General features: G+C 44.0%; 1 protein-coding gene across 1 annotated transcript in view; it reads right to left on the bottom strand.

Annotated features, from left to right (window-relative positions):
* Nucleotides 1–27,843, bottom strand: part of LOC139657144 (cell adhesion molecule DSCAML1-like) — a 57,379-nt gene that overhangs the window by 12,077 nt on the left and 17,459 nt on the right. The window contains 14 exon segments of the mRNA XM_071534888.1: nt 136–376; nt 1,062–1,132; nt 1,275–1,442; nt 1,550–1,678; nt 1,931–2,027; nt 2,568–2,767; nt 3,385–3,561; nt 3,708–3,827; nt 3,928–4,212; nt 5,230–5,502; nt 6,116–6,412; nt 8,347–8,622; nt 9,783–10,061; nt 10,170–10,316. Coding sequence (XP_071390989.1) covers nt 136–376; nt 1,062–1,132; nt 1,275–1,442; nt 1,550–1,678; nt 1,931–2,027; nt 2,568–2,767; nt 3,385–3,561; nt 3,708–3,827; nt 3,928–4,212; nt 5,230–5,502; nt 6,116–6,412; nt 8,347–8,622; nt 9,783–10,061; nt 10,170–10,316 — 2,760 coding nt within the window.

Genomic DNA, 27,843 nt, shown 5'->3' with positions numbered 1-27,843 from the left:
CCACACTCTCCCCCTCCTGCACTATTACTCTCAGTCCAGTCTCGCACTTGCTGCTACTCTCTCTCCCTCCCCTCCATCTTTCCATCCACCTCCTCTTTCCTCCTGTCATTCCTCCCTCTCCCCTGGCTGTCCTACCATCTTCCAGTGTGGTAGCGTTGATCTCAGTGCTGGAGGGGCCGGTCCCGGCTCTGTTGAAGGCCTGGACCACTACTCCGTACTGGGCGAACTTCTTCAGGTTGTCCAGGGTGTACACTTCGCTGTCCCCAGTAGCCTTCATCTCCACGATACTGTACTGGCCGTTGCTGCCTGGCCCGTTCTCTCTGTAACCGATCTGGTAGCCTCGGATCACTCCGTTCTGCAGCTCCTTCTTAGGGGCCTGAAAGATAGAGATGAAGTTTGTCAGGTTAAGTGTTACGGCTGTAGCAGTGAATATGAAGGTAAGCTTTGTGCCTAAACCCCTCTCAGCTGTACTGAAATCACTGTAAAACACTGCATCAAGTGGCTTACTGCTTTTGTAAAACAGTATTAATACACTGTTATATTAAAAAAAGAAAGAACACAAATGCTCAATGAATTCAAGATTTTTAATTGGTTGCCTGGTGATGTATCCATTGATTATTTGTGGCTCCCCTGTCTTATCTAATGGGTAATGTGTTTGCTCTCCATGTAGCACTGATGAAAGCATGAGCTGAAATGTCTGCTCCTCTTGCCCTTTATTCTTACTTTTTTGTTTTTTGTTGATGCACTTGCACCCTTTGCCACTATGCATTTCTTTCTCAATAATTATTTCGGCTAGTTTTGGCTGTGGGCAGAGTACCGGTATGAGAAGTGATTTTTTCACTAGTGTATTAATATTTACATGAACTGTACAGTCAGAGGTGTGCATTTACGAGGTGTTTTACAAAGACTTGCATCGTGTCTCAGCCAATCAGCAATGAGGACTGGAACTATCCGTTTTATGATACAGATGGATCACTGCATTACTGATTTATTCTCCAGTTATCTCCTGTACTGCATAATGATAATACATAGTAGTAAAGTAAAAACAATAGTGATTTTACCCTCCATGTGACCCGTATGCTCTGAGATGTCATTGGCTGGAGGACTACATCCATAGGCGGCCCGTCAGGTTCTGTTGATGGAAAATGTCAAATGAGACGTTACAGTCGATATTTACAGCCCTGTTCCATGCTAAGAAGAGCGAATATGAGAGAGGAAGAGGGAGACATAGAAACAGAGAACAAAATTTTTGTGAGGAGATGACAATCACTTACGTGCTTCCTCGGTACTGATAGTGAGCTCTTTGCTGGGCAGGCTACGACCGATCTTGTTGAAGGAGTACATGCGGATGCTGTAGACGCAGGCTGGGTGCAGCTCTACAATGTTGGCCTGGTTGTTGGTGGGTGAGATGTTCCTGGTCGTGTACATGTGATCCCAGGAGTCTGTCAAACAGGGGGAGAGATTAGAGATTAGATTAGAAAACACATTAAGCCTACTTAATATTTTGGGTACAGTAGACTGAAATGGAGGCTTTAGTTTGGATTCCTACCTGACTTGTTCTTGTACTCGATGTCGTAGCTGGTGATGATGCTGTTGCCATCAAACCTCTGGATCCAGCGCAGGTTCATGCTCCTGTCCTTCACCTCCCTCACTTCCAACTCAGGGGGATCTGGTGGTTCTGTGCGTGTCAGAGAGAGACAGACAGAGAGAGAGAGAGAGAGAGAGAGAGAGAGAGAGAGAGAGAGAGAAGGGAGAAGGGAGAAGATAAGATGGGAAAAAGAAGGTTAGTGCTCGGTATTGTGAGCCCTAATGCTTCAGGACATGAAAGAAAGTGTGTGAAGCGTGTGTGTGTGTGTGTGTGTGTGTGTGTGTATGTGTGTGTGTGTGTGTGAAGTGTGTGTGTGTGTGTGTGTGTGTGTAGTAGGGATACCTTGCACAGTGAGTTGGATGAGCCCTCGACCTTCTCCATAGGAGTTGATGGCGTGGCAGGAGAAGAAGACAGAATCTCCACGCTCTGCTGGGTTCAGCTGGGAACACCAACACAAACAGGCAAAGGTCAAAATCTGCTACACAATATACAGCATGGACAACAGATCTCAGCTCCTCCAGCAGCACTTTCTGCAAAAATAACCATCTTAACAAATCATTTCATCCTGTATTGAGTTTTACATTTTTTTTTCTTATTTTGTGAAAAGGGTAAGATCATTTCACTTTCACTTTCACAATGCAAATCAACTAATTTCAAGAATTTTCTTAAATTGTCATTTTCTTGATACTAGTGGCTTGATAATTCTGTCTTGTTTTAAAATATTGACATTTGTTTGCAGGAATTCTTGAAACAAGTGAAACTGCATTGGAAACGGAACAGAATTATCCAACTACATTGGCAGAACATTTCACTTTTTTTAAGGAGAATATGATTTCAAGACTGAATGTGAGACTAACTTACTTGTTAAGGACTTACTGGGGATTTTTACAGTGTGACTATTAATTTTTGTTATTGTTGTTGTTTGTTATTGCTGTATTCTGTTTACAACATCAAACAATCCTAGTATGCCGTATCTGACCTTGAGTGTAGAGATGACTTCATCTCCCTTCTTGTTTATGGTGATGGAGTAACGGGGGTTTCTCTCGGCATCGATGACAGTGTCTCCTCTTTCCCAGCGGATGATGATAGGCTGCTCGCCCCTTGCTGTGCAGTTCAGCTCCTTGGTCTGGCCCTTCTTAGCCATGGTAGTGTTGGGGTGGCTGGTGATCATAGCAGGAACTGAGCAGAATCACAGACGTGTCAGTGTGACGAATAGCATGATATGCAGTAATGAGACAAGGGAACAGGGATGTTGTATTAGAAACTGAGGATATATTAGAGATGTATAGACATCTCTATTTCTGCCCTTCATTCTCCATTTCCATTTCACGCTTCAAGCCCCGCTGGCTCGCTCACCCTACCTCCTCCCTGTCTGCCTCTCCTCCTCCTCTTTCCTTACTCCTCCTGCTTTCCCTCTCTCCCTCCTCCTCTCCTCAGACATAGATTATTGATTGGAGGGGTTCCTGCGGTTTTGTTTTCATCACTAATTCATCAGAGCCTTTCCCCACCAAACATTCAGGAGCGCACAGACAGGCTGCCGGAACAGATCAATCAATAGCAAAGATACCCCCAGTGAGGGATATGCAGGAGAGAGGCGGTTTTGTTAGCTTCAGTACAGACCCAGCTCTTGTGCAGGGCCAGGCTAGCCTGGGGCTATGGGCAACTTAGAGCAGCTGATTCCCCACCAAAAGCTAAGGCTTAGCTTTGCATACAGTATGTACAATCCTGGAGATGTAGGCAAAGGTAAGAAAGGGAGTGTGTTAAAGCGAGAGAGAGAGAGAGTGATTGACACTTACTCTTGACAGTGAGGATCATGCTCTTACTGATGTCTGAGCCCACTCCGTTGGAGGCCTGACAGAGGTAGTACCCTCGGTCGTCCTCAAGAACATGTCGGATCAGCAAAGAGCCATTTGACATGATCTGGATCCGGCCAGTTAGAGGGACTGGGTGGTACTGCTGAGGGTTTCCTACACCTGCAGCACACAACACACAGCAGCTTGAGACGTTTAAAACAGCTTTTAGTGGTTCAACATCCATAAACGCACATTACTGTCTTCATTATTCCTAGTTCACATTGTCTTGTTACTATAATGTTGTAGGCATGAGGTGTTAATTTTACCCTTTGCATGTTTCCACATGACTTTTGGAGGTGGGTAGCCCTCCACAGAACAGTTGAGGACCCCAGCTTTGCCATAGATACCATCCTGGTTGTTGGGCTGCACCACAAAACGCGGTGGCACTGTGAAGGAAAAACATGTGATTATCTTACTTTTTCCACATCCATCTCTGTGACCTAATTCATCATTGCTATGCCATTCACCTATCTCTCATTCCCTCACCAGTAACTATCAACTGTCTTTCCCAGCTGACAGTGGCGGCGGCGTTGCTCGCGATGCAGGTGTAGTTTCCGTTGTGCTTCAGTGTCACCTTGGAGATTTGGAGGGAGCTCATGAACTCTTTGGTCTCTATTGCGACGCCAGAGGAGGAGCCTGGCACGATGAGCTGTCCGTCTTTGTGCCAGGTGATGCGTATGGGCATGTCCCCGGACGACACCACACAGGCAATGTACATGAGCTTCCCCACTGAGGTAGAGGGGATATCGAAGGGCTGGATCAACGGCGGCACTGAACGGGAGGAAGAGTGCAGAGGGTCAGAGGAATAAAGGCAGTGTTAGACGGTGTGGAAGAGTGGCAGTGTGGCCATCTGGAGCAATGCTGAGAGAGAGAGAAGGTCATTGGCCAGTGGGCTCCTCTACTCCGCACCCTCCCCCCCGCCTCCCCCCATCTCCTGCAGCCCATAATAGCTGCTCTGGTTAGAGTCCAATTGGCAGGAGGAAGTCATTCCGTTGCCATAGTAATGGAGGTTGGGGTGGGGGTACTACAGCTGAGACATCTGGGGGATTTAATCTAGGCCTCATTATTATTCATCTAATTAAATCAGAGACACACTCACACGCAGGCACACGTACACACACATAAACACCCTTAAACACCTCTGCAGCTGCCCCACTACCACCATCGCCCCGCTCACAGAAAGAACAAAACACAGAAACACACTGAAACATGAATTTATCCTTAAACACCATCTATCTCTGTCATAAGACATTAAAGCTGCACTGGACAACTCCGCACATTGGTGGCTCCAAACGGCAGCGAGAGGTAACTGTTTGAAAAATTTGAACTTCAATACCCAGAAATCATGTATTGTGACGTCAGCAAACTGCACACAGCACGCTCATGTTTACCAACCCGACCGGTCTGTGATCGTTTTATACCAAAGAACACCAAAGGGTCGAGAGAGGCAAAAGATCTAACATCGGTGAGTCCTGCTTTCTCTGGATGGAGCGCTGCTCACTGCTGTTTAGGAGACAGTTTGGATTCCACTCTTAAATTTCAATTAGTTTCTTCCTGTGGGTGGAGAAGTGTCCATTCCAGACAGTAGGATTTTCTTTTCATTTTATCTCAATTAGAGGGATGGGACACTCTTCTCTATTGCCGCCCCACTTTGTGAATTAGGCTGATAAGACAGGTGTATTTTTATATAAAATCTTGCCTATAGTGCAGCTTTAATCTTCCCACCACTGTTTGAATGCCTCTGAATGACACTCTGAGCCACATCCCGCTCCTCCTCTTGACGTTTACCTTTGACGGTGACGTGGACAGTCTGGTTGATTGACAGCTGGGGCTGGATCAGAACGCTACACAAGTAGGTGCCCTCGTCAGCACCCTTCTGCACATCTGTGAGCCTCAGGGTGCCATTCTCAAACACCACTTGACGATGGTTATCAGGCAGCTGCATGCCGTCCTTCAGCCATTTAATGGAGTAATACGGGTAGCCTATCACACGACACGTTATGTAGGTGTTCCGTCCTGCCACTGCGGTGATGTCACGCATGGGTCTGATTCTGGGTGCACCTGGAGACACAGGGAAGAGAGAGAGGGGATGGAGGGTGGAGAGAGACAGAGAGAGACAGAGGTAGGAGAGAGGGGCAGATGAGGTGAGGAAGGCCATGGCAGAGTAAGGGAGCAGCCAAGGAGACAGGAGGTGAGGAGATAAAGGTTGAGGGATAGAGTGATTGGGGCAAGTCGAGAGGTAGAGAGGGAGGTTAGTGATGCTCCCTTTACTGAAATCAGAATGAGGATATTTGTTACTTTTTAGCCTATTCAGTTATTCTGTGTATCTAAGTGATTGTGTGTGTATGTGGTGTCACTAACTCTACATAAGATAGATAGATAGATAGATAGATAGATAGATAGATAGATAGATAGATAGATAGATAGATAGATAGATAGATAGATAGATAGATAGGTAGACAGGTAGATAGATAGATAGATAGATAGATAGGTAGACAGGTAGATAGATAGATAGATAGATAGATTTTTGTGTAGTTGTGTTGATGCATGTAACTGTGGGTGAAATGCAAAATGATCTGTATGTGCCCTCCTCCTCACTAGCCCTTGTGTGTTGCCTGTGTGTCTGTATAGGATCGGGTGTAGAGTGCATGTATATTGAAAAGCAGACAGGCACCTCTTACGTTTATGCGCGCTTGGTACTCGGCGCTACCGGCCGAGTTGCGTGCAGCGCAACGATACACTCCCCCATCGCGAATGAGCGGGCTGCTGACGTTGACATGTGACACGGTCAGGCCATCCGACAGGGTGTACTGGCTGGTCTTGTAGGCGGAGTCTCGCACCACAGGTTCGTCGTCCAGGGTCCAGGTGATGGAGGGGGGCGGGGCTCCTTTGGCGGCACACATGAGGGAGAAAGGCTCACCGGGATTCACCACCCGCTCACTGAAGGAAGACACAATTCGAGGAGTACCATCTGAGGGGGGGGAGGAGAGAGAGAAAGAGAGAGAGAGAGAGAGAGAGAAAATCAGAACATTCTCCTTCTTCACTGACCTTAATACGTACAACTTAGATATTGAAAGATATTGAAAACCTTCATGTTTTCCCAGCTAAGGACTTTAATAACTTCACACCAGCATCTCTGTGACATTGATAACGGTAAAAGATTTTGTGAATTTGTTTGATGACAAACAGCCTTATGGTGTCCTATTTATAGATCTATCAAAAGCCTTTGAAATGGGTTGCCTGATACTGATTATATCACTCTAGCCCATATTGGTTTAAAATTATAATCAAAAGAGGACACAATGGATACTGTTCTAGTTTCTAATAATACTGGACTGTTTGTGAGCAATGGTAAATCACTTTTCTATGCAGATGATGCTATCTTCTACGGCATTGCTTCCTCAGTCCTTCTGGCTATTAGTGATCATCAACAACTTCCAATATAATTCCAGTGAAAATCATTGGCTGATCTCAAATTAGTTGCAAATTAAGAAAGCATGAAAAAAGCTTTGTATTTTATATTAAAAGTGATGAACTGCCTATCTGTACGCTGAATGGAAATAAAATCAAGCAAGTCCTCCATTATATGCCTGCGAATCTGGATCAATGACAGTTATCATTTTAATTTAATCTACTGTTTGATCTATTGAATATTAGAATATTGTAGTTTAGTCCTCTTTCAGGAACAAGGTATGTTTTACACGACAGTAGAGCAATACAGTGCAGACAACCTTCAGCAGTGCTAGCCCACAGGGACACTTCATTTTAAAACCTCAAAATGCTGTAATAACAGTGCTCAACTCTTCATTTACTGAAAAAAAACCCATTCGTTTTTGCAAACATCACTGTAATCACTGTAAATTATATCAGAAGTTACTCTATTCATCAAAATTAATGATCTGCAATATAAGGCATGGCAAGTGCAATACAGCCTGCTGTTCACCTATCAAGCACTACTGTAGAAATTACCACTCTTTCTCCTCTAGGACACAGTATACATATAGAACTGTATTCTCATTTTTGTTCCTAACATTCTGTGCACTGGATTTCTTGTAAAAAGTTTTCTTGTTTTCAGTGGAATTTTCCTGTTTTCACATACAAGTTTTAAACCAAATACAAGTAAAATTAGAGGTCCAAGGCTTTCTATGTCATTTTGTTAGGATTTATAAAAAGCCCTCAAAGAAATGAATGTAACTTCCCCTTCCCAAATCCTATACTAATGCAATATCCTCTTATCCCTCTTTTGTCCATGGTTCTATGCAGTGCAGTGGAAATTAAGAGGCAAATTAAGCTCAGTCACTCATGGGTGAGACACCTCACCCCCTCTACCTGTGCGCTAAACTTCATAATGGTGTGCAGAAGTTTAGAAAATCATTCTCTACAAATCATGTCTGTTCTTTATTGCAGTGTCTAATTAATTCAAGGACATAAAAGTTCTATTATTGAGAAAGTTTAACTTCAACCATAAATTTTCAAACCTTGGCAGCAAATTTTCACACAACTCCCACAATGCTCTTGTCCTATTCAGAAAGAACTATACGCAGTGATGTAGTGGCGAATAAAAAGGTGGGTAAAATATGACCTCTGGTCGGTGATCATCATAGGGCAAACAACCACCAAGTATGAGAAAACTCAATTATACTTTCAGAAATGCATGAATTTATGATTGTTGTTTCTTAAAAGACCCCTACCCATATGACCTACAGCAAGTTCATACTTCTTACTATGGTGCATGCAATGAATTTAGGTCATAAAAACTGATATCAGCCTAGACAGGTACGTAAACTCTATTACTGCAAATAAAAAAGTGGTTAAACTGAGTTTAGTGGGGTTTACCCTCCTCTACATCCCTGACTGCACAGAATCTATACTTGTTTATTCACCCTGCCAGCTCTGTCCACATACCCTCTAGCAGAATAATGGAAAAGTCCTGAGCAGTGTGGCCCTTGCGGGAGGCGAAGCACTGGTAGGCCCCGGAGTGGAACTTCTGTGCCGCGGTGATCTGAAGGGTGTCGTTGTGTTGCCCCTGGATGGAGATGTGCTGGTCGGAGACGATGGGCTCTGTGTTTCTGTACCAGGTGACCGTGTATTCTGGAGAACCCTCCACCGTGCATGTGAAGAACAGGGTGCTGCTGATGCCCGTCTTCAGGCTCTTAGGGGACAAGGTCACTCGTAGTGGGTCTGTGAGAGGGGCACATGTCAGAAAATACGTCTGAATATTTATGAGAAGACATACGTATGCAAAAAAAACCCCTCCAAAAACATACAGAAATGCATATCGCTGTGAAAACCTCTTATCTCCAAAATGTTAATGTTTCAGTAATCGCGAAAAAATACCTTGTTTTTAGCTTGATGACCATTTTTGAATTTGTCTAATGGGTTTTGAAACTCAAGGGTTGTAGAATTTTCTCAACTCGTAGATGACTGTGCAATCATTCAACTGAACTTAAAAAACATGAAAATCACCAAAATTTGAGTTTCTAGGTTTTCACATGACAACAACGATATGGCAGAGACAGAGAGAGAGAGAGAGAGAGAGAGAGAGACACCGCAATCAGTGGCAGTGACTCAATCAGTTCGACGCACTCATTAAAAAAGCAGCTGGAGATATCTCTTCACATCTCTGTCCACTTGTGTGTGTAAGTGTGCGTGTGTGTGTGTGAGTGAGAGAGAGAGTGTGTGTGTGTGTGTGTGTGTGTGTATGTATATGTGTGTGCAAATGTCAGTGAGCAATAAGGCAGCTGGTGGTGTGTGCTGGGGGGCATCGCTGTGCCTCCCAACCCCCCTCACCCTGTCAGAGTCACAGTGTGTGCTGCTATGATGTGCCCACTGGCAAAGCCTACCGCTACCCAATTCTCTCTCTCTCTCTGTGTCTCTCTGTCTTTCTCCCATTCTTTGTTTCTTTGTATTCTCTACACAATGTACAGTTATCGCTCTCTCTTATTATCTTGTTATTACGTTGTAGATAATGTCATTTCTTTTCAGCACTTATTCTGGATGTCTGATTATCCTTTTTCACCCCCTCGTCTTTATCTCCCTCCTGCTCACCCTCCTTCCCTCTCTGATGGTGAATGGTGCTGGCAGCTGTGTTAAGGATACAGTCTCAGCGAATTACTGCCCTGCCTCCCTTTTTGAGACCTGATATGACAGGGCATCATACAGCTCACACACACATTTGTTACATACACACTGTATGTGTGACTTATACGTGGGATTTATGCCTCAAACCAAAAGGAGCTTGTGAATCTGTCTGTCTGCCAGTCTGATTCAGTGAAAAGACAGCGTGGGAGTCTGTCAGGTTGTGTGTTTATATGTGTGTGTATATAATGGTGCTTGCACACCTATAACGTGAAGCTGTCCGGACACCTCCTTTGAGCCAAAGCTGTTGGTGACCTCGCAGGCGTAGCTGCCGCTGTCCTCCTGCCTCAGGTCGCTGATGGTCAGCCCTGTCAAACGGCGGGTCCAGCGGGCATCCGAGGGCAGCGGGCGACCGTCCTTCAGCCAGCGCACGGTGGGGCTGGGGTAACCTCCCGCTATGCAAGGGAGCTCAATACTGTGGCCTGCATACACCTCCCCCGCCTGGAAACTGTCCAGGATGGTGGGCGAGGACTCGGTGGGGTCTGGAGGGCACACCGAAAAAGAGAGGTTAGGTTCGGGATATAGGATTGTAGGGTGGAATGGAGAGTAAATTAGACAGGAGAAAACAAAGATGACACCGCGTAACTCACCCATTACGGAGAGCCTGGCCCCGTTGCTTTGGCGTGTCTCGCCACTGTACTTATGCTTGGTGATGCACCGGTATGTGGAGAGGGCATCCTCCTTCTGAACATCAGAGATGTAAAGAGCCCCGAAGGAGGTCAGGGAGAACCTGTTACCTGAGGGAGACACAGTCAGCACAGACTACCATTAACACCCCAAAAAGACCACAGCCTTACTCACAGCAGTGGTATTAGTATCATTTCAGTATCAATATTATTGATCCTTCTCATGTTTCAGTGAAACATCACAATTGACAGAAAACAGAACAAAGCATAAACAGGACACAGCTCAATAGACAGAACAGGAAATTGTTAACAGACAGAAACATACAGTGAATAAATCCACACTAAGATGATGGGTCAGGTACAAATCCACTGTGCTCATTGCAAAACCTTATTGCACTAAGAACAAACAGCCGCCTGAACAGTTGGCACTACCTGCCTGATAATGTTGCTTCCCAATACCTGGCACTCTTTCAAGGCCTGGAGGACACACAGCGGTCACTTACCCCACCCACAGACAGAGCACAGATTTACTGTCCCCTACACAACGTGAAACATTTCTCCACCACACTATCCACGGCAAACTATCCACACTATCCACACTATCCAAGGCTCCTCTTCACATGTAATAACCATCTTCATGATATTGTTGTTAATGTTGCGATATAGTGTGATATACAGATTGAGGGCCAAAGCCAAAGTTCAAGTGTGTCAGTGTGTGATGAGAGCTGCCAGGCTCTGGCCTATTTTCAGGTTTGTGCCAACATGGAGGGGCTGCACAAGGTGATTGGAGGAGTAGAGCGAGAAAATAGGCGGAGGTAGAGAGAACAGCCCCTTTGTAATAAGCACTAGCCGGTTTGCGAGCATGTAAATATTACATATTTATACTTGCAGAAACACACACACACACACACACACACACACACACACACACACACTTACCTTTCACTTTCTGCCTCTCTGTTGCCCATATTTTCTTGATTGTCATAGACCTTATTCCTACAGCGGCCATTTTGAACTAGCTTGGGGTGGGAAACTATTGCCCCTCCTACTGTGTAGCCTACAAAGGGGCACATCATACAAACATTGGTAATTGAACACACATTTATCATTTCAGATTCCCCACTGAAATAGCTATTGGACATGACTGCCCACTATAGCCAGCTACCAGAATCTAGCCCAGGTAACTAGCTAGTGGCCAATTAGCTAGTAAGCTAGCTAATGTCCCTGCTAAATTCAAGCTGTTGTAGTTGTTATTCCCAAGATTGCTAGGTAATTTGTTAACTGTTAGGTCTGTCTGAAGCCCTCATTTACGTGTTGAAGTAACAGTAGTTTTATATAGGCCTATAAGCCAATCTTCCAGGTAGAGTTTCCCACCCCGTGTGTGATATAACTTCAAAATGGCTGCTGTGGGAATAAGGTCAAATATGGCTGTTTCAGTTATCACCTGGGTGCACTGCATTATCCAAGCTATAGGCCAGCAGCTGGGATGAGCGCATTCATGTGCACCTGTGTGTTTATCAGCAGGGATATAGGCTCAATGTTTGTCAGCTTCATGGAGAGGGCTGAGCATGGATATGTAGAGTAGGCAGGTAGCAGTTATGGGCCGTGCATGTGTTAAGGAACATATGACCTAAGTTGCAACGCAGGCTGCAATTTCACAGCAGCCTTTGTTTGCCCCCCAGAATGAAGCCTTACAGGATAATGAGCACTTTAAGACTGCTACTCCCACAACACCAACTACTCGCCTGTCACAACACTCTGACACAGGCAGGGAGAGAGAGAGAGAGAGAGAAGACGAGAGAGAGAGAGAGAGAGAGAGAGAGAGAGAGAGAGAGAGAGAGAGAGAAAGAGAGAAAGAGAGAAAGAGAGAGAGAGAGTCGCCTGGATCTGTCAAAGCCATACTTTCTGTCTTCAGCAGGGGGCTGGATTCATCCCATCTGCAGAGACGCTCTGAAACAACAGATTTAATCACATGATCTCCTTCACTATCTGTCCGTCTTAACTGAGTGGCTTGTTCATAGAATCTGTCTATCTTTAACTGACTCTCTTCGTCAATTTGTATGAAACCTGCTATGTTCTGTCTCACCCTCCCCCCCCCCTCTCCTCTCTCTCTCTCTCTCTCTCTTTCTCTCTTTCTCTCTCTCTCTCATATTCACGCTCCCACCCTCTTTTGCTCTCAGTCTCTAAGCAGAGTGGCAGACAGAGTAAAATATTAATTACTAAATCACTGTGCTCCCTCAGCTTTTATTCATGCTGACTTGACTAGATAAGGAGAAACAGAGCCAATGTTCTTCATACACACCCACACACCCACAAACACACACCCACACACACACACACACACACACACACACACATACACACGCACACATACACTCACAGCTGCACAAAAACATGCAGACATGCATGCATGCAGACGCACACAATCAGTGTTCAGAGAAAAAGGCTTGTAATGGTATGGGAATTGCTTTTAGTGCTGTAGAGAACCTTTTTTAATTGTACCACCTATACATGGTTCTATATGTTTATAGTGGTATTTCACATGTGGAACCAAATTTCCTTTTAGTGTTTCTCATTGAAAGACATTCACCACATTTTTTATCCTAGGACCATAGACTACCTTACCACTGTTCTGTGCATCTTCTTTTGGTCTGTTGTATTTAAAGGACCACTGTACAAAGTAGCACTAACTTGTGGTGCTGTAGAGCTCTTTATTCTTTATGGCATCACTCATGAACCAAGGAACCACTGAAGAACCACTTGGCTCAATTTGGAACCATTAGGTGCTATATGGAAGCATTCATGGATCTTTGAACAGCTCTGAAGGAACCATTTAGAGGTTCAAGTAATTTTTCCAAATAGAAATGGTTTCTATAAAGAACCCTCTCACCCAGAAAGAAGCGTCATTGAAAGAAGCTGCATTGCCTAGAGGATGGCAGACATAGCAGCATCTTGTATGAGCATGGTCAGAGTCAAGGAGACACATTGGCGGCGGGAAAAATGGTGCAAAAATTGCTCATTTATCCTGGCTGCAGGGGTGTCCAGAGGGGACACTATTTTTATCTGTTTCTGTATCCGTTGGATCAGGAAAATTATTTATGTCTGTATTTATTTTATTTCAAGCATATACACACGGATTGTAAAGTGCACTGATCAACCTTTTCAAAAATGTTTAAAATATTGTTGCTTTGAAATTCGCTTTAAAATTCCCACCCTGGGACAGAATTGACTTTTAAACTGAAAAAACAAACTCTCTTGAAAACACTGTTGATGAAATTAGACAGAAATTCAGATTTAACATTACTTCTATAAAACTTTTAGAAAACTTGACTAAGAAAAGTTAAATTTTTCCCCCCACTGACAAATACTAAATAATTTCTCTGCATGAACTTTACTGGAACTGTTGATTTTGGTTAGACATAATTTCTGACTTCATAAGGTTATTTAATAAGCCATAATCTTTCTGATTGCACATGTGATTGTTACATGCAATTTACATGTTAGGCCTGTTTGCCTTGCCCTGTGCCACATGCAACAAACTTATATCCATGCATCTAGCACTCTGCTTCCCTCTGCCTCATTAGAGCTGATTTGAATCCACAAACCAGCTGCAAAATTTGAGTGGGGAAAGTGAATGAGTAAAGCCCTTGAGCAAGGCACTTATACACCAACTGCTCCAGTGGCTGCTCAGTGACCAACAGCAGAGTATTGGGCCGCTCCCTTGTGTGACAGTGCAACAGTGCAACAGTATGTGAAAAGGGGCATTACTGAAAATGAGTGTGTGTCCTTAGCAAACCTTCCTCAAATAAATAAATATTTTTTTTTATTTTAAATCCAGCAAAATGTCCACTGCCTTGTGCAGTATCTGACCTGCAGTATCACAACAGGCAAAACCTGCCGTTATGACAAAGTCAATGGAAGAGGAAAGAAGAGGAAATAATGGAAGTCTAAATGAGCGAGAGAGAAAGAGAGAAAAAGAAAAAATGAAAGCACGACAGCAAGTCTATGAATAGGGTATATACTGTACGTGTGGGTCCAACAGTGTGTGTGCACTGTGTATGTGTGTGTGAGTGTGCGTGTGTGAGTGTGTGTGTGAGTTAGTAGCAGCCTCATTTTCTCACATGCAAATGAAGGCGTCGGCGCACAGATAACGAGGCCCATATTTCCACCTCCTCAGTGGGGCCATTATTTATTGATGTTCTGCATCTTTCCCCCTCCCTCCCACTCTCGTGCTTTCTTCATCCTCTCCCTGTTGCTAGGGTCCTCTCACTGTTGCTTGCCATCCTGTTTAGATTTTGGTGTAGTTTATTCGGCAATTATTAAAGCGCAGTGTATTTTACAATCATCAAGGACGAAATATAAAGGTCACAGACTGAATCCCACTGTGGTACGTGAATGTAAAAAACAGGCAAATTGGTGGTAGCATGGAAAAAATAGCATCTGTAGGAAGTTAGTAAATAATGAGTATCAAATGCAAATTACAATAGGATTATATCTATCTAAATATTTATAAAAATATAAGACGTCACATACTAGAGCAACACCTTACCCTGATCATTCGCTGTTATTCAGTTTAGCATTTCTTAACCCTGAATCTGAAGCTTTGCTGATTTGAAAGGCAAAGGCAGTTAATTCCAATTCTGTGCCCCAGAATAAGAATAATAAGAAGCACTGGCCTATCTTTGTTCTAAAATAATAAAGATTAGCTGTGCTAGATCTGGACATGTAGCTGGGAGTATCACCTACTCTGGGAAAGTAGTTAAAATATTTGAGACCAGATCATTAACAATTTTATGCACAGTTCTGAAACTAAGTTGGACTTCTCTCCCCTCAACAGGAAACTAATTTAGCTCTTGGAAGTGAATCTGACCTACATGCTTTAGAGGGGCAAAAACTGTCCAGACTAGTCTATTTTAGGAGACATGAACTTTTTCCTCTTTTAGTGGGAATTTCCTTCTGCCATTGACCTCCCTCAAAACATCCAGGCTTTGCTTTGATGCAAAGAGAGCCTGTTTTCTGAAAGCAAAATCATTTGAGAGTTCATCTCCTATATAAATCTTTATGTGAAATTCATCAAGCGAGATTCATCTGCATACAAAAAAAAAATGCATGGGCATACACTCGTAGAATTGGGCAAAAATATTGGTGATCCTATCAGACTTCTGGAACTAATCAGTTTGGCATCAGCTAATGAGATATTGAATTCAGTGTGAGTTCAGTAAACTTTCCTTCCTTCAACTGAGAATTTGATGCCCGGGGTCTTCATCTTTCTGAGAGTTGCCGATGCTCAAAGGCAGTTGGTCCTAAATCTGTTATCCAGGAGTCCTTGAGGGGGTTTCAGGGGGTCCCCAGTGAAATGAGGCAAAGTGTGATTTCACTGTTATTTCAGTGGCTAGGAGTTAGCACCATGAGAAGAGACTGACTGGTGGTCAGAGGTTTCAGTCTCCCCACAAACTGCAGACAGACAACAATGATCTCCTCAAATGGGGGTCTATGGTAAAAACCTTTATCAGAAGGGGGATTGTGGTCTAAAGTGTCTCTGCTTGGTGGTAGTTGACATAAAAAAAACTTTGAAAGTCAAAGGGTTTTTTCTTCACCTTTTTCTTCTTAGGTTGGGGGAAAGCTTATGACATTTTTCCCTCAATATCCCTAAAATGACTCACCAGCGTTATAAGCATTCCTCAATGAAGCCTGATTGAAACTGAGTTGTTGATCCACACATTACTTACATGGTTTCAGCCCTGGTTGCACTGCTGTCCTTAGCAATGTTATTTTTCTGCCCCAAACCTTTGAACAAAAGTGAAGGGGTTTAATGTCCATTTGTGGTATATATACCTATAATGAATGTGAGCAGACGGCTGTACAAGTTGGACTCTCGGTGCATGTAACTGCACAGTTATATGAGGCTTAAATATGAGGCAATAGGCATAACATATTGCGTATGCCTGTCTTTGCATAGACACAGGATGTGAGCATGTGGATTATGGATGTGAAGAGAGACTAGAATAAAAGATGATGCATATCAAGTTCTTCTTACCTGTTGTGTAATTTCAGCTCCTCCCTGCCCTAGTTTTGCTCCTATTCTGACTCCATGGTCACAAAAACAACTACAGTAGCCTATTCTCTAATCCTGACTTTTTAATCAAAAATCCCTTGTAGTGATATCTACACTGCAAACATTATTAACTTAATCTACAGAACAAAAGAAACGATAGGAACAGTACAGGAGAAAAGGCTTTGGTGATGTAACTTTAATGATTGTTATCCTCTTTGAAATCCCAAAGAATTCACAAAGAATCTCAAATTGGTCTACTGTGGTCAACTATTTATATTAAATAGTCTTACTAGTTGCAATAATACTTTTGATGTGTAATAAAAGGAGAAGCCACAGAAAACATAGGCAATCACATCAGACGGGAGTGATTAACATAATTTAGGATGACAGTTGCAAATGCAGTTTATTTATTTGATGAGTGCAGCAGTGGCATGAATTAAACGCATGTACATGCATGTAAACACAAATGCGCACACATACAAGTGTCAAAGTTCAGTTAGCCATTGTCATTTGGCAAATAAATAGGTAGGCTCCTTCTGAATGGCCGGCTGATTTTAAATTCCAGAAAAAGAGTCAATATTCTGAGTTTGACGTTAGACATTGCTTTCCGTACCTCTGCCTTCCTCTTGCTCTCAACAGCAAGTTGGAGAGAAGAATTTGAAAGAAGGTGAGAAGAGAGAGGGGGAGGAGGAATGGATCAAAGACTAGTGACTGTCACAGAAAGAAGAAGAAAGAAAAAAAAAAACTGAGCATATTCAGGAGATATTCTCTGCGGTGCTAGAATATGCTTGTGCTCACAAATGCAGACATGCTAGGCACACACACAGATACACCTACCAGGTTTTAAAATAGGGCAAAACATATTTTCCTGCTGGAACAAAAACAACCATCAAAGCTGGAAAATTAGCACCATGGACAGAGACCATGGACAGAGATCAGCATCGTGTTCAAGAGGAAATCAGCAGCATGGACAGAATGACTTGACTGCCAGACTTAGTTAGAGGGGACTGGGTGGAGAAAGGCGGGAGAGGAAGAAGAGACAGGAGAGGAGAAAAGCAGGAGAAAAGATGGAGAGCAGAGAGGGGTAGCAGAGGAAACTGTGGAGGAGATAACAGTCCATTTCTCTGTGCTCCCCTCCTTTCAGATCTCTATGCAAAAAGGGGTGTTGCATCTGTATTCAAAGCGAGAGCCCACTCCACCCTCCCTTTGCTCTCTCTCCCCACTCTCTGCTGTGTACATTAAAAGCCCAAGTAGAAGCAGGTGTCAGCCAATTAAATATATACACTTTCCTGGCTTTTATTCTGCTGCGCACTTACTTAACATTTATGAATGGTGCCCTCTTAACTCCTTTCAATTCACATTCAAAGCAGGTTTTATTGGCACAACTGATGTGTAACAACTAATTGTGCAACGGGAGCCCACTGCGTTGCATCTCCGCCATAAAGAGACTTTGTTAACACGACCAAACAGTTCAGACGGAGCACGAGTCACGCTGCCAGTTGTATCTACAGCGTGAGCAATATCTGACTCTCAGCATTCGATTCTCTCTCTCTCTCTCCCCCTCCGTGTCTGTCCCTCTCTCATCCTCCCCCTTTTCTGTAAGAGAATGGAGAGAGAGAGAGCGGAAGAAGAAGAAGAAGAAGCCTGAGCTCTGTCATGTTTCATTAAAAAGCCACGCTTCACCGTCTCGTCCTAACTGCTGTCCTCTTTCCGGACCAATTCTGACTGCTTACCTCATCTTTCAATCACGTCCCCTCCGCCTGCCCCCTTCTCCACTGTTTACTGTTGAGACTACGGCCTCCGCGCTCACCCCCGCATCCCCCCCCCCCCCCCCGATCTCACAGTCTCACCGTAAGGAGTGAGTAAAGGGAACATTAGGAAGTTGGGAGGTAAAGAACAAGTGAAGGTGGAGGTAGAGGAGAGGCAGAGAGAGAGAGAGAGAGGAATAAGACAGATAGACCGGAATAGACAGAGGGGTAGAATCCAGTGTTTTCCACTGCGACGGGACCGTGTCTCTTCTGCTCCACTGGCTGCTCTGTCCCAATTTGCCCTGTGTGACTTTAAACAGTAAACACTGGGGGAGGGGACGGTGAGGGGGGGGGGGGGGGGGGGGGGTGGGGGGGGTGGACCCAGCCCACTGAGAGGCTGAATGGACAGGGAAGTGTTATAGACAGAACGAACCATCAAGTTAAGTCAGGACAGACATAAAACCACTCTTGAGAGGAACCGCGTTCAAAAGGCGTGATTTATGTAGATACGGCTCAATACAACACTGCAGAGACACCATGTTCCCATAAACCCATCCTAACCAGACAGACAGACTATGCTGCATAAAGCTAAATGGACCATCTCAGATAGAGGCAGTGCTGAGGAGATTAAGCATCACTAGAAACATCAGAGGAAACGAGGGATAGAGAGACAGAGAGAGAGAGGGAGAGAGAGCGAGAGAGAGAGAGAGAGAGAGAGAGAGAGAGGGAGAGAAATGGGGAGAGATGTAGAAATAGGACTCCATTATTCATGATGTGTGTTTCATGTGCTTGGTGACATCTGGGACAGCAGTGATAATGAGAGTCCCGGGAGAGAGGAACCACATACACACACACACACACAGACACACACACACACACACACATACACACACACACACGCACACGCACACGCACACACACACACACATTGTACATCCCGATGCACCACACTGTACGTCTACATATGCGTGCCACCATGGTCCAAACACCTACCCTCAAATGGGTATTGCATTAACTCCATTTGAACTGTTAATTGAACATGCAGCAAGCCTTAAACACAGCAGTCTGAAGGAATACAGCGCTTCAAAAATGTCAGTCAGTAAAAGTAAACATCCAGTGGCAGGGCACTTGTTTTGATTTAGACTGAGCCACAGATAAGAGACCAGAGTGGGTTCCATGGTGTGTGTCTGCTACAGTGTGTATGTGTGTGTGTGTGTGTGTGTGTGTGTGTGTGTGTGTGTGTGCATGTACAGTATGTGTATGTGTTTGTGTGTGATGCGGTGTGCTCCAGCTTAGCCCATGGCCTGAGGCGGTGAACTGCATTAGCGGCACTGAGTGAGCTGACTGGTCCCTCCCTATTAGAGCGCTGGTGGCAGAGGAGTGTCACTGCCCAGCATGGGGAGAGAGCGCTTAAGTAGTGCACACACACACACACACGCACACACACACACACACACACGCATGCACACACACACACACACACAAACACACACCAAAAAGACACATTTACAGTGTCCCAGACAGGACAGAATCAGTCTAAAGCCCAACATCCTGCTATATGATGAGAAATAAGTATCAAAAAACATCATAACCTCACACTTCAAGCTACATAAATTAGATGAGTGAAGATAAACGTCGTCATCAACATCAGTATCATCATCATCATGATCAAGAACAACACCAACAGCAGCCACAGCAACAACGATAACTTTGATCAACGCTCCAGAGTAGCATTACCTCTATCACCATCAAGAGAAGACTTTATGGTTATATAACTGAGTTATTATTGTACTGTACAGCAGCCAGTAATATGAAATGTGTAAAACTCTCTGTGGAGCACCTTAGAGGCATTAATCATTAATTTGAGGGTGCTTTGCTGCTGAAAGAGAGCACCCTGTACTGCAGGTGACACCCATTGTTGAGGCAGTGTTCATTCTTTTTTACCTCTCCATAATGACATTCAGTGGGTCAAGTGCCAGCCCAGTCAAACCTGGGTCCCACTCGCTGATACACACACTGTAGCATAAAGGATGACGATGACACTTGCCTTAACAAATGAAAAACCATAGAGACAAGCATATGACCTGTATTCTTCCCCTTCTTCATCAGTGTTGGTGGTCCAAGCCAGTTCAATGTCAATATGAATCCCCAGGAATCTACTGGATGGTGACTGTTCTTCCTCTGGAAGTTCACCACCAGCTCATTTGTCTTACTAACTCTCTGCAAAAAATGCCCTTCTTTAGTTATTCAGTCAAGTCTTAAAACCGTGTTTTTCATAAAACAGGTGAAAAAAAAACTTGTTTCCAATTCAGTTTCACACTTAGAAACAAATGACAATATCTTTAAATATGGCCGATCACTCCATTGGAATCAAGATAATGTCACTTGATTCAAGAAAATTCTTGAAACAAGTTGATTTGCAGTGGAAAAGGTGAAATTATTTCACCCCACTTTTTTTTTTTTACTTGTTTTAAGAAAAAATCTGATTTTAACACACAATACTAGACTGGATAAGTTGTTATGGTGGATATTTTTTTGCTGTAAGTGAGTTGCAGATGCTTATCCTTGCACCATTATGATGAAGTTTCCACCAAGCTCCTGTGTTATCTCCACCTGTAAATACAATACAACATACAATATAATCTGTAGCTAAAGTTTAAGTTTTAGTTGTTTGAGGTGAACAGGAGGGAGCCCAGGACCGTCCCCTGGGCTGCTTGAGAGCTTCTCACCATCATCTGCGGCTCACAGTTCAGAAACCTCATATAATGCTGCCTGGTGGCGATATAGTATACAGTAGATCCAAGTGACCATGAAGGCATCTACCTGCATTGCCCTGAGCGTTTACCTGACTGAAAGACTGGATAATATTGCCAAAGAGCATAATCCTCACTGTGCTCCCAGCCTTCTGTAGAGTAAATCTGTTGTTGCATGTATAAGATTGTGTTATCCACTCCTGCGTAAGTCTGGAAACCAAACCACAGGGTCTCACTGGTTGTTCACTGATGGTTAGAGGTGGACAGAATGTACGAATTAGGCAATTTACAGATAAGATAAGATAAATAAAGCTGAAAGTGGGCATGAATAGATGCACTCTATTCGATTTTGTATGTATCTGTATTTGAATTTGTCTCCATTAATGCTCCACCTCTGTGCATTGCACGCTGTCCCTTGTGCTTTGCACTATACTCACACTCTGGGATATGTCAATGCAATCAAAGTGCTCTACAATATTTGTGTGAAAATTTCAACTCAATTTTCAAAACTCATCAACACCTCGGGATGAAGGCCAATTAATGGACTTTCTGGGATCTTTTGAAAATAGATCCACAAAACATAGGTATGAACATGGCACAGTGAGTGCACAGGGTGCTAGATAGCCTGTGATCACATGTCCTATTGAAAATAGATTTCCAAAATGTAGACACAGATTGTGTGCACTGTCACTCACTGCAGGATGCCGTCCCATTGCTGTCCCGCTGGCGACTCGCTGCTGCAAGGTAATGAACTTTGATTTCGGAACGAGACGGACCACACTGTGATCAAACTGACCAACAGAGATAGAGAAACTAATGACTGCTGCTATTTGTTCTGTATCATTTCTACTTACTGTATATACTGAATTATTGACTAGCGTCTTAACTGGGCTTTGGTGTTTCAGAGAGAGAGAGAAAGAGAGAGAGAGAACTACACACACATGCTTTATACATGTTGAATTATTGACTTGCTTGCACATGACATTTACTATGCACACACTAATCCCCAGTGCCAACAAACAATAGCCAAGAAACATCACACCCTTTTCCAGTGGAAGAAAACCACAGTCTGCTCCACCGCATTAACCCCAAAGCACCCTCTCTCACCCGCTCACTCCTCCGCTGGCTCTTCCTCTCACCTTCCACACCCCGCCACCCACTCCAATCAGTCAGGGGCTGCCATGTTGATCTGGCCTTTATGTGTGTTTGGACAGCTAATAGACAGGCGGATCAATAGGTCTGATTGAGAGGTCATGTAGGAACATGGCACTTGGATGACCACCAGGGATCCCCTTTGATCCCCGATCATCTCGTCTCTTCTCCCTAGACAACTGGCTGCGTTCGCTGGGATGAGCGAGAGACGAAGAGAAACGATAAGAAAGTAATCTCTCAGAGTGATGAATCATATTAAGAGTATTGCTATACTGTGATATTACAGTGTGTGGAGAATAAATGCATACATTTAGTTTTCAGCATTTATATCCTTATGCAAACCCCTGAGCAGTCAACCACCCATAATGGCTGCAATGGTAATCAGTGTTGTTATTATATGATTTATCTTTTCTTTTCCTTTCTAGTCTAAAGGTCATATGGCTAACACATTCACCAGCTATTATAGATTCACTGATTTCTTTCTCTATTATTACTTTTTCCCAAAGTAAAGTTGCTTGGCAATCCCAAGAACATTGGGAAAAAAATGCTATATGAATACACACTCCAAGGCACAGGTAACAATGAGTGTTAACCACTAAAGCTGGTGACGCCCCAGATGGGGAGCGTCACCAGGTGAGCATTTTGAAAAAAATGAATTTTTGCACCAAAGTGAAACGTCACTTTAAAGCCACAAGTTAATAAATGATACAGGAGTATGAGAGGATTAGCGAGAAAATTGCTGTCATTCATAATGAGGGGAAGAAAGGGATCAGGATCAGTCTTCTTCCATTGCTGCTAGCTGGTGAGTAAATAAGCATTTCCTTAAACATAATTTCTTAGTAGAGGCTGCTGTAATCTCCTTGCCCTAATCCCTCTTTCACTAGCCTAAACAAAAGAGTACAGGAAAAGAGGAGAAAAGGGGTAAACCCTCTTTACCCAAATCCTATTTCTTAACCCGATCCAGCCCAGATAAACCCTATAGTCCAAGACTGGGTTCTCTAACCGCTCTAAGCCTTGAGACTCGCCTCTCTGCTTTCACTTTCCTTAACAACGCTGGATGTGATTACAAGGAGAGGGTTGGACAATCTGTTCACTGGGTACACAGTTGGAGAGTACAGACTAATTGGTTGCTATTATCTGATACATTACTAAAAATAAAACTCCCAGTGATGTGAATGTGGTTACTTAATGGCGACTGTTCAAAAGTTCAAGATTATGCGCTCAAACGTCATCTCACACATCTTGAAATAATGGTTTAAGTTAGACCATAGTGTTAATAATGCCTCTGAAATGACAATGTTGAGAAATCAAAATTAAATGTTTACCTGAATTTAAAGCAGATGAACTTTGTAAACAACATCACCCCAAGGAATCTGAAAATAACCTGATTTCATGCACTTGTTACTTATTATGCCAGAGGATCAGTAATCGGTAATCTGTAATGGATTACAATTTGAAACCTTCTCAACTGATTTTGGGTGCAAAATCAGTTGAGACACACACACACACACACACACACACAACTCTCTCTCTCTCTCTCTCTCTCTCTCTCTCTCTCCCCCTCTCTCTCTCTCCCTCCCTCCCTCTCTCACTCTCTCTCCCTCTCTCGGTTACACTACCACACAGTCGGGGTTGGAGGGTAAAATAGTGGCCAGATTTCTGTCACAGTGATGTGCTCGCAGGGGCTTTCCCATCTTTGCCTCTTACACTGATTGACACTGATACACTGATGCACCGTAAACATGGTCTCACACTCATGCTCGTATTTCTGTGTTTGTGTGTGTGAGAGAGAGAAAAAGAGACAAAGAGAGAGAGAAGGCGACCAGCGTGCTGTGTGTGCATTTCGGTGTAAGTGCACGAGGGCAGGCGTGTGTAGTAGTGTGTAAATAGTCAATAATAGCCGACACTTGTCAGCCCTCTGCTCTGTACACACAAAGCCTGTGGTTGGGCCATTGTTGAACTCCGCCTCTCCGCGCTCCCCCCCTAACTGGGCCTCTCAAGCAGAGATAATTACGCCTATTGTGCCCCTTGCACACACACAACACGCGCACACACGCGTGCACACACATACACACACACACGCACACACACAGACACACTTATTTGTGCTAATTAACACACCCACCCACGTGCCTACTCAACCTGAGTAAAAGATGGCTGCCAGTGCCCCATCTGTTTCTGCCCCGCTCCCAGTCGCTCTCAGCACACTGGGGCAAACGGGAGAGGGGCAAAAAGGATGCAGAGGCAGAGGGAAACAAACTGTAGGAAGTTATAGAAATCCAAGGAATTTGTAGCATTGGAAATAAGATTTAAATGTATAAAAAAAAACAAAAAAAGTTTTTTGTGCCAAATGCATCACAGGATGTTTTAATCTTGCAACGGGGCATTATTATGAATCAATCAATTTAAAGCTGTAACCCCCCCCCCCCCCTTGTGCCTGCCATGTGCCACATGGGACAGCAGAGGTAGGAGTGGAGGAGGGAGAGGTGAGGTGAGGGAGGGATGGTGTGAGACCAGGGGGGGGGGGGACCTGCATGTGCATGGCAGTCGATGGGGCTACGGTTCTGTTCCACGAGCCCTCGGGGCGCCACGTGCCCCCCGTCCTCCTCTGTCACACCATGTCCCGCGCCCAGGCAGCCCAACCCGAGCACGACGGGACAGCCGACACACACCAGAGTGGGGCAGAGCGGAGCAGGGCGGAGCAGAGCGCAGCCTTAATGTGTCCTGAGTTAATGTTTAATGAGCGCTCCATATTCAGGCAACTTCACACAAAATCAGAAAATGGCTTTTTTGTGTTACCTGAGGAGAGAGCAGACAAAGGGGAATGTGTATATGTGCGTGTGTGTGTGTGTGTGTGTGTGTGTGTGTGTGTGTGTGGAGAGGGGGCCAGGCTTGTACATTTGTACTTTCTAGGAGCAAGTGTGTCAGACCTGTGTTTACATGAGCCAGTGGAGTCCCAGACAAGTGTATCTATTAATGTATTCCTGTTCTGAGTGCACAAACACAGATTTACAAACAGGCATCCTGTCCTAACACACCACCGCTCGCCATGAGGTCCCTCTCTCTTTGTCACCTCTCCTCTTTTTTTGTTTCTCTTGACTGCATCTCTGTATGGCTCCCTGTCTGAAAGTCGAGCCCTTTAATATTTACTTTTTAATTACTGAGATTAAGAGCTGTAGTATTTAGAGTCTCTGTGTGTGTGTGTGTGTGTGTGTACAAAAGAAGTACTATACCCATAATTTGGGCAGAAAAATAAGCCTAGGTGGTCCACTACATATTGGAAGCTTATTATACAAATGGCCACAACATTAAAACTGTTTGCACTAAGAAATCTCAGTTCTTCATCATATCCATGAGCTGCACCTATGAGCAGGCCTACTTCCTGTCTCAGTTGCTTTGCTGCTGCATTATAATCATCATAAATGTCAGTAAGCAGCCAACTAGCGTCCATTAGCTTGGAAGGTTTCAGCACATCTTCCTCTAGCACTTTCCTTTTAAATTCTAGCTTTCTGTATTTAAAGTCTAGTTTTCTGTGTTTAAATTCTAGCTTTCTGTGTAGCACTCTTTCTCTTTTTGCCGTTTATAGTGAATTTAAAGAAATCTAAATATATAAATAATACATTTCTATGTATTTTATATATTTCATTCTAAATTATTTTTTAATTATACAATGATGTTACGGCCAACTTTCTTTTTAAATTCAATCATTAACTCCTGAGCTTGTCATTGCATCATTATCTGACCAATAACGTTTGTAAATGAACATTGGCAACCTGATCAGTTTAGAAAGTTACTACGACTTGCTCATCAAACACACTGACCAGCCCATCTGTAATTTTGCTCCCAATTAACCACTCCGGCATTGGATAGGCGTGTGTGTGTGTGTGTGTGTGTGTGTGTGTGTGTGTGTGTGTGTGTGTGTGTGTGTGTGTGTGTTTGTCTGTATGTCTCTGTGTCTGTGCTTGTGTGTCAAACTGCCTTCCTCCCAGCAGGGAGCCCAGGGGTGGAGGATCGATCTGTAATGTAGCCTGTAAGTGACCCAGCTGCCTGGTAACATCCATTAGGACCCAGGACATATTAAGAAGTTCACATCAGTGCTAGATAATGCAGCATTTACACACTGACAGGTTAAATAAGGGTTAAATCTACCTTACTTTCAAAGGGACTCTGTGGTCTGATCTAAATATGAATACTCTCCCTCTAACCAGAATTACTAGGAGATGCACAATACAAACACAGTGTCTTTGCATGGATATAAATGGCACAAGCATGCACAACACGGGTCTGTATATTGCACAATTGCACCAGTTTAGAAGATAGTAGAACAAGAGCAGAAGTTAGGAGGGTGATTGAATGAGAAAGTGAGAGGATAAGAGTAGAAAAAGGTTGCAGGTGAAGTGGGTGAAAAAGTGATATTGTGAGGTTTAGTGGCAACCAGTCGCTGTGCCTTTGATAGGTTACACAGTGTATTGAGGATGAGTGGGTGAAGTGTAAATGTGCTAGAATACTCATCTAATCCCCTTGGTTTATTTACCTGCACACTGTATTTTTTTTCTCCTTCCTCTTGTGTTTTAGCATTGTGTTTTATCATAATTCTTTTGTTTCATAATTCATAATTCTGTTTTTTTGCTGTGCAAATACATAAACAAGGCCAAACTGTGTGGCAGGTGGATTAGATAGAGCATGGTTGGGCATCTTCTCTGGACCACCATGTGGCCACAGCCATCTGCTGGTCCAGTCTCTATTCATCGGAGCCACTCATTAGCTTTCTGCTGGTTAGACTGCGCCTGCCTCGATCTGCAAGCTGAACCTCTCTGTGTCCCTGTGTTTTTATTCCCATCCACAACCCCTCTCTATCTCTCTGTCTCTGCTCCAGCACCCCTCCTTCAGATCACTGCTCAGATTAGCAGGCCTCCATTGTCTCTTGAGGGTCAAACATGTATGAGGCTTAGCTACAGGGATGGTATGGGACAGGGGAGCGGGAGGGAAATAGGTCAGTCTGCACCCCTCCCCTCTTAAACCCCTCGCTGTCCTGGCTGGACAGGAAAGTGGGGCAGGCAAGGGGACACGCACAAGCGCACACACACACACACACACACAGGCGCACACACACACACAATTTTAAAAGAGTCTTGCGGCTCCAGATGGGGAACATGTGCGTATGACAAAATGGGAACCTGTTGGGGTTCAGAGGGCACGGCGGTGTCGTGTTATGTCATCAACTCTACCTTCATAGCAGTATGTGATCCAGCTACTGATCAGGGTCTACACCTAATGATTCCTCCTTCAGGTAATATGAAGACATGATGAAATATATGATTTACATTGTTTTTTTTTTCTTAAAATGAGAGTGGGCAGTCCGATTACCTCAGTATTCTTATTCTTTCTTTAGACAATGGGAAAGTAGAGAGGAGGACAAAGTGGAGGAGACTCAGGAAAGACCAGACAAACTCAGGTTAGTGTTGTTCCAGATGTGGGGGATTTGAACACATAACCTCTGGGCACACATGTAATATACATGTACAATAGAACCTCATTTATGCAACCCTCTCTGCAATGGAGGTCATTTGGGAGAATGAGAAGATGTTTAAATATTGAAAGGGTTAGGGTTAGAGTGGAGACCAGAGTGGAGTTCAATTTTGGACTCAACTTTGGGCAAAGGCACCTTCAGCACTTAATTTCTCTCCCTCTTTATCAATCAAACTGTTCAAACTGTTTTAGATTACTGTAATTGGGCATGTGCGGAAAAATGCATGTGTGCGCACATACATAAACGTATGCGATTTTCTCTGACAATTTAAATCAATTCTCAAGAGACACCGTTTATTGCAGATGGAGCATGGATAGGTGTGGTTGGGTGGAAGCAACTGTGACCAGCTTCCTCCTGCTGCACACACACACACACACACACACACATACACACACACACA

This window comes from Centroberyx affinis, unplaced genomic scaffold (genome assembly GCF_046629955.1).
Source record: "Centroberyx affinis isolate AG114_WGS23_722 - 3 ecotype Tasmania unplaced genomic scaffold, CSIRO-AGI_Caff_v1 ptg002635l_1, whole genome shotgun sequence".
Classification (NCBI taxonomy): Eukaryota; Metazoa; Chordata; class Actinopteri; order Beryciformes; family Berycidae; genus Centroberyx; species Centroberyx affinis.
The sequence above is the reverse complement of the archived record's forward strand: the minus strand, read 5'-3'. Positions and strand labels throughout refer to the sequence as shown.